The sequence below is a fragment of the Ostrea edulis genome, chromosome 4 (assembly GCF_947568905.1).
Source record: "Ostrea edulis chromosome 4, xbOstEdul1.1, whole genome shotgun sequence".
NCBI classification, from domain to species: Eukaryota; Metazoa; Mollusca; class Bivalvia; order Ostreida; family Ostreidae; genus Ostrea; species Ostrea edulis.
The window spans coordinates 75473436-75481816 of NC_079167.1; the positions used below are offsets into that span (position 1 = coordinate 75473436).

The window sequence follows — 8381 nt, forward strand, 5'->3', positions numbered from 1 at the left end:
TTATCAGAATAAATGTCTAGATTGTTCTTATTATCAGAATAAATGTCTAGATTGTTCTTATTATTAGAATAAATGTCTAGATTGTTCTTATTATCAGAGTGTGAATACTGTAGATTCCTTACTTTATGCGAGTATCGCAAAATGACTCGTATACATCAAATCGCGAGAACATGAACTTGTGAGTGCTCTGTTGATCAAGAGTTTTTACATATGTTTTAGCAATATAAAAATAAAAGTGAGTCATTTTGATTCATGAGGGATGTTTTTCATGAAGTCATGTGATAATTAATTCCTGGCGTTTATTTAGGAATTTACAGTAAGAGAAGCTGCCCCCCCCCCCCCCCCCCCCCCCCCCCCCCCCAATTTTTTTTTTAAATCTAAGGTAAATCGTGGTCTCTTGTTTAGAAAAATGTAAACAATAAAAGAAGCAACAATTTCTTCCCCTATAAGAGCAATAAATCACAAAATCTTTTTGATTTATTGAATTACTTTTATTGGGACAGCTTTCATTTTCTCCAAAAAACGCTTAAAATTGGCATCATTTTATTAATTTTCTTCTATAAAAAATTACAGAAAATAGTAAAAATTACTACATAGGAGACATATTTCAAGCCCTATAAAATCTGTAAAATCCAGGAACTTCCGGGGGCTTTGCCCCCTGGGTCCCCATCAGGGCTTCACCCTGGACCCACTGGAGGCCTTAAGGCGGCCGCCAGACCCCCTGCCTCATAAAATTGCGTCCCATAACCACAATTTCTGGATCCACACCTGCCGCCAATGTGTTTACATTTCTCTTTATGCAAAAAAACTTTGACATTTATTGCTTACATTCAGATATATGCACTTTTAAAAATTCAACATGTTGTTTAATTTACAAAATAGAAAAATAATATGTAATAAATGTAAATTCCTGGAAGTGATATTAGAGAGTCAGTTTTCCAGGTTGATAAGATGTATACTACTCTGCACATGCATTATTTTATATTTGTACATCTGTTAACATGTTTTTCTCTATACTCCAGACCAGTATGCAAAGTTTATGAGAATAAATTGATTGATTATATTGTAAGATAATTAAGAAATAGATTTTTACATGTAAAGAACTTTTCATACAAAGCAAGTCTGTGACATAAGCATAATTTCCTACACAAGGATACAGGTGACTTTTGAGGGTTTGAACTCAATCTCGAAGTGAAGTCCTTGTCCTGATTTTTTTTCTATATATAACAAAGCAGATTTGTTTATGATCTCTTGCACTTTTGATCTCTAAAAGTTCTTGATCTCTTGAAGTAAAATCTTGATCCCGTTATACCTACAAATGTATATCGTAATATTTCACACTTGAAAATTCGAAGTACCATATCCATTTTGTCTACAAGCTGTCAATTGGGGGGGGGGGGGATTACCTCTCCGTGGACCATACTAGCTTGCAGGGGCAGTGTGTACTGTGAATTTATATTTGTGGTGATTCACTGAGGATATCCCAAGTCTATGACTTTGAGAAGTGAAAGTGAGATGATATTATTTGAAGAAGGGAAATATTCAGCTTTCATAAAATACAAATGGAACCTGATTTTGCTACAATTATTGCTCAGCAACTTCTTACGCAACAGAGTAGTGATACGGAACAATCTGTCAGATTTAGAATTATCGATCAGATGTCTGATTTCCAGACTATCTGAACTCTTAAAAATGTAAACTCAAGAAGTTTTTTGGTGGTCTGTGGACTTGGAGTTATCGAGAGTCACTTCAAGTTATTAAAAGTCACCTGTATATATGAATATAGGACTACTATTGACAAAACATTACAAAATGTAAATATTGATATTTATTGCAGGTGGTCCTTGCATGTATTACGCCAAAATATGTGGTTTCTCACCACTGTAACAGAGAGCTAAGTCTTGCTGACCTGCTGAACAAAACCATCATCCCCATCATGTTTGAGGAGGTACCCTGGCCTCCCCCGGGAGGAATGTCCCTCATTTTCTCACAGCTCATCTACATAAACATGAAAGGTAACACACGGGTATTTTTAGATTTATAGATCACGATAAATGTAACACTGTTTTGTAATCTATCAGTTTCCTCTCATTTACAGGAATTATGTAATGGTATGAAGTTTTTGTTTGCACAAAGTTATGTGCATCTGCACTCGATAAAATAATGTCATGGAATAAAAAAGGTTGATATTTCATAGCTGCTATTGAGATCCTGTGTCAGAGATATGGGAAACATACCGTATAAGTGAATTTTTAGCGAGACATAAATTTAGCGATTTTTCCATTAATGATGGGGGTATATATATAGCGAGAGCTAATTTTAGCGACTTTTAACTCCAGGAATGATTACTGTTATCTTCAATATGGAATAGATTGTTAACGATATTCAATTTTAGTGATCTCATTACTCTCGCTAATAATGCCAACATTCCATCCTCGCTAGAAATTCTGCTTATTTCCGATGGGGTACTTTAATGCACGGATGTTTGCACTATTCGGAGGAACCCCTATGTGTCCGAGCAGGCAACCGCCATACCCTCTCACATACAACCACTGCCGATCACGGGGATCGATCCCGGGTCGCAGCGGTGAGAAGCGAGAGCGCTACCCGGACACCTCTTTAAAAAAATCTTTTTTGGAAATTCTTGTGGAGAAGATGTCTAGAAAATATTTAGTAGTCTAGTAATTCTGTGAGAAGAAAAAAAATTGTCAGAAATGCATTCTTTAATTTGCAGGAGTTGGTGGACACGGAGGTACAGGTATCCATGCCGACATCAAAGACAAATACAAGGAGATAGTCCAGAAACTGATGAACTACATTGTTCCGGACTTGACCAAGTATTTTGACACCGAGACTTTAATCAGCAAACAGTTTTCAAATGACCACATCAGTGTAGACAGTGAGCCCTACTCCACGCCGGTCGTGATACCCGAGTCTACTGTGAATTATCGAGGCAACCCTGACACACGACAGCACAATCTGCCGAGTTTTTCACGGCAGGATGACTACGTTCCCCCACCCCCTCATTATCGGGCCCGGGAACAAGCTCATGTGAACCAGTCTTGTTTGTGTAATATTTTATGATAAAACGACAAAAGAATATGTTGAATAGATTTATTTTGTATATGAATTGTACATAGCAGAGAATACACAACAGCTATGTGTTCTTCTGTGAAAAATGATACTAGTATTTTAAGGTATTTCAATACACCAAGTAGATTGTATTAATTCCCACATCTTTTCCAAGATTATATATGCTTATACATGGAACAAGAGATGAATTCTGGTTAAGGAAGTCTGCAATGAAATTCAATTCAATAGTTGTATATTTAAGTCTTTGCAAGTTGGCCAAAAACAGCGATCCTAAAAACTAGTCTACCTCACTTAGTTATAACAGCAGAGACTTTCTGTGCATACACTGTTGTTCTCGCTCAGAATTTCAACATGTCTATTGAAATACCATGGATTGTGATATAGAATAAGTCAAGTATTTTGATGTTTGTGAGGTGGTTTACAAAAAACCATCTCTGATTTATATGTTACAAGAAACCATCTCCGATTTATATGTTACAAGAAACCACTTCTGATTTATATGTTACAAGAAACCACTTCTGATTTATATGTTACAAGAAACCACTTCTGATTTATATGTTATAAGAAACCACCTCTGATTTATATATTACAAGAAACCACTTCTGATTTATATGTTACAAGAAACCACTTCCGATTTATATGTTACAAGAAACCACCTCCGATTTATATGTTACAAGAAACCACCTCCGATTTATATGTTACAAGAAACCACTTCTGATTTATATATTACAAGAAACCACTTCTGATTTATAGGTTACAAGAAACCACTTCTGATTTATAGGTTACAAGAAACCACTTCTGATTTATATATTACAAGAAACCACTTCTGATTTATAGGTTACAAGAAACCACTTCTGATTTATAGGTTACAAGAAACCACTTCTGATTTATAGGTTACAAGAAACCACTTCTGATTTATATGTTACAAGAAACCACCTCTGATGAACATCTGGTTATGACTATGTCGTATGAAGTTGTAAATTAGATATTTAAAAATTGATGGATATAATGAATTACAGGATGTAACGTAGCCATTTTGACTCTTCATGGATGGCTGCTATATCTATGTTGTACTGTAAAGGCTTGTCATGTCTGTGCTATAATTATATGTATGTGCATTAATCACAAATCCCATCAATACACATTGAACAAATCCCATCAGTACACATTGAACAATCCCATCAGTACACATTGAACAAATCCCATCAGTACACGGACAAATCCCATCAGTACATGGACAAATCCATCAGTACATGTTGAACAAATCCCATCAGTACACATTGAACAGATCCCACAGTACATGTTGAACAATCCCATCAGTACATGTTGAACAATCCCATCAGTACTCAGACAAATCCCATCAGTACACAGACAAATCCATCAGTACATGTTGAACAAATCCCATCAGTACACATTGAACAGATCCCATCAGTACATGTTGAACAATCCCATCAGTACATGTTGAACAATCCCATCAGTACACATGAACAAATCCCATCTGTACACGGACAAATCCCATCAGTACATGTTGAACAATCCCATCAGTACTTAGACAAATCCCATCAGTACACATGAACAAATCCCATCAGTACACGGACAAATCCCATCAGTACATGTTGAACAAATCCCATCAGTACACATGAACAAATCCCATCAGTACACATTGAACAATCCCATCAGTACACATTGAACAAATCCCATCAGTACACATGAACAAATCCCATCAGTACTCAGACAAATCCCATCAGTACACAGACAAATCCATCAGTACACAGACAATCCCATCAGTAGACATTGAACAAATCCCATCAGTACACGGACAAATCCCATCAGTACATGTTGAGCTGTTACATGGAGTACATTGTTGTACCTGCAAATGACTCATATTTTTTTTATTATTCGTTTCGGTTGAAAACCAAGAAGAATTTTATCTGTGATATTTCAAAAGATGACAGTGTCTGTATATATACACTGCATATATTACATGTACTACTTTACTGTTTAACAATGATTTTTTGTGTGACGTGACTGATTCTATGAAGATAAATTGTCCACATATTTTGCAATGAAATTGCTTACAAACAAAAGTATAGAATGTTTTATTTACTTATTATCAAAGTTATATTTATACAAAGGGCATTTTAATGATTATTTTTGTTAATGTAAACAAATTCTGTCCATTGATTTATTGATAGGAATGTATTGATCATGAGCTATTTCACATTTAGTAGTGTGTTATGTGGCCGCCAATCTTTACATTGTTATAATGCCAGTAAGTAATTTTATAAACCATATGTTAAAACTACTCATGTGTAATTATATTTTCATCTTGTACATGAACTGGACCCACATGTTCTCATAAGTATCCAAGAAGTGTCTCTAATGCTTTAAGCTGTAATAGATCTAAATATAAAGTTTTTCATTATTTATATCCAGCTTTTATTTCTACCAGTTCTCAGATCTGAATGTTTACTTTTACCACAATACAAACCTCTGGATCTGAATTTTTATATTGCTATATACCCAGAGATTTAGGATTTAAAGTTTTGTAGGGTTTTTTGTGTATAGGATGGTTATGGGCATTTTCTAGTTTCACTTTTGAGTTAGTGCCAGGAAGCAGAGTGTACATTTTTTTACATGGTTCTTACAATTTGGTGCAGCAGCAGCAGCCTCTTTGTTTGTTTGTTTGTTTGTTCAATGTTATTACACCTGAAAGTTGGAATGTTGTCTTGCAAAAGAAACTTGAAAAATAAATCTTAAAGTAACCACATCAGGAAAAACCAAAGTACTGTACTTAAGCCTGATTGGAATATTTAAAGACGGGTACAGTTAGATTTATATGCATGTATAGTATATTTGTGCAAATATTATTTTCATTCTTTTCAAAGGCCTTGGCCAAAAGGTTGTTTCGGTGTTTTTTGTGTTGCCATGGTTATTAGAGTTTTTAAATCTGTCCATGTTCAGTTCTCACTGCGTGCTCTCTAATCTGCCTTGACTTTAAACAAAATTGAGGTTATAAAGATACCTTCTCTGTATGTGTATACGGTTTTATTGACTGAATGCAGCTGTTGGAAATCCATGTAGAGTGAAACACGCTTAAAATGAAGTGTTGGGGACTTAAGACTCCACCTTGCTATAAATGTAGTATGCTATGTGTGTGTTTGAGACAACCAATTCATCATTTCAGAAAAAAATTATTTTGATTAATATCTATGACAGCGGAAAAAGTTGTCTGAGCAATGTTGATTTATTTTCATACATTAAATGAATCCAAAGCATTATTATAATCAAAATTAATTTCTTACAAAAGTGAGCACATTTTTTTAGCGTTTGAGTCTCTTTACTTGTTTTATTGGTTTGTTTGTCAGTTAATTAAAACAAACAGTTATGTCAAGGACACCTTCCATATTTTAAAAGAATGCTAACTTCTGAACAGTGATGTGTCTTGTGTGCTGTACGTACAACGATTTCAATTTCTAACAGATATCTTCACCACACGACACACAGGTTTCCTCCTTATTCATAACCCCATCATTTGGAACACCATCAACATATTTTATAAGAATAGTGCTTATGGAAATGGGTGAATTGTTACGATTGTACAGCATCAACAATATTGCCATCATCCAAACATTGAACGACGATCACAAACGATAAAATCATCGACCTTTACATTCTCAGTTCTGAAAAGGTCTAACAAAGGGGTATGACGGTTGCAATTGTCTTCGCTTTGACTCTTTGTTGTCTTTGCTTTGACTCTTTGTTGTCTTCGCTTTGACTCTTTGTTGTCTTCGCTTTGGCACTTTGTTGTCTTCGCTTTGACTCTTTGTTGTCTTTGCTTTGACACTTTGTTGTCTTTGCTTTGACTCTTTGTTGTCTTCCCTTTGACACTTTGTTGTCTTTGCTTTGACACTTTGTTGTCTTTGCTTTTGACTCTTTGTTGTCTTCGCTTTAACTCTTTGTTGTCTTCAGTATCTTCATTTACATTAACTGATTCACCATTGATGGACCAACAAACAATACCATGGTGATGATGGAATCACGAGTCTCTCCATATTCGATTTGAAATCTTGGATGCCTGTTCTGCAAAGTCTTCCGATTTCGATAATACTAATGGTCCACATAAATTTCATGTTCAGCACATTTTTCTGGGAATCATTTCAATCTTGCATATAGGTCCTAGATGCTTTTTCTTGCTGATGATATGCATGAAGATCATTTTTCAAATAATGTAATTTTTTTAATAGATAGTGCTTAAAGAATGAGTTAAAATTATTATATCACTTGCAGTGTCTTATTTTGTTTTGAAGGGATTTCACTTTCCATTTTCTTTAGAGGGCAAGCATGTTTTACAGTGAAAATGACACGGCACAACTGCTTTTAATTTATATGTGCACTTTGAGGATTTCTTGTTTTTACTGTTCGATTTGATGTCTAGTAAGACCGTTAAGCAGTTGTTTTATTCTCAAGTGGATATTGAAATATCAAGCTGTTACTAATGTGTACAATTGAGTTTGTGACTCAATACAAATTGAAAAAACAAGTTATTCTTTTGTCATTTGTTCAAGTTTCTACATGTCTTTCATCTTTTCTTTAAAAACATATATTTGTATATGCCTTCTGTAATATTAAGGAAATACACATATAATAAAAGAAAAAGATTTATTTCTATTTGTTTTCTTTCTCTGATTTTCTGCTGTTATTAGGTTTTACATTTATTTCATGTTTTTTGCCCCAAAACTCGTAAACGCCCCCACGTAGAAATGTCAAACAACCTGATTTATAATCTAGGGACTATGTACTTTCAAAAAATACTTGTTTGCAAAAATCCCTGGGGGGGGGGGGTCCCATTACCTTTACTAGCCTATGGTCTATAAAGTTTTACCTGCTCACAACTTTTGAATAGCAAATGATACATTTCTCATAATTTATACAAGACCTTTGTCTTTGGTACCAAAGATTTTCATGTTGTAACCTTGATCTTGGATGTTGACTGACTTTTAAGAAAAGTTAACTTAGGCAATGTCCTCTGAACTGTTTAAGGTAGGGATTTCATGTGTTGTATATAGATTCCTTATGGAAAGACCTTTCATTTCATACCATGATTTGTTTACTTTGTGACCTTGTATCATGGTTATGTGGTGACCCTATGGGAATAGGTCGGAACCACAATATGGGATTAAATTTTTTCATAGGAATAAAGATTGCAAAAAGTCTTAAAAACGACAGTAGCTGAGCAACAGCAGAGTCATAGTGATGTAAGCAATGTGCAGGGCCATAGTGATGTC

At 34.8% G+C, this 8381-nt stretch overlaps 1 protein-coding gene across 2 annotated transcripts in view; it reads left to right on the plus strand.

Moving 5' to 3' along the window:
* The window catches only part of LOC125669862 (uncharacterized), a 39930-nt gene extending 32172 nt beyond the window's left edge, over positions 1-7758 (plus strand). For both annotated transcript variants that reach the window (XM_056163806.1, XM_056163807.1), the window contains 2 exons: positions 1838-2015; positions 2735-7758. In XM_056163806.1, coding sequence (XP_056019781.1) covers positions 1838-2015; positions 2735-3084 — 528 coding nt within the window. In that variant the 3' untranslated portion in view covers positions 3085-7758. The remainder of the gene's footprint in view (positions 1-1837; positions 2016-2734) is intronic.
* Positions 7759-8381: the final 623 nt, after the last annotated feature.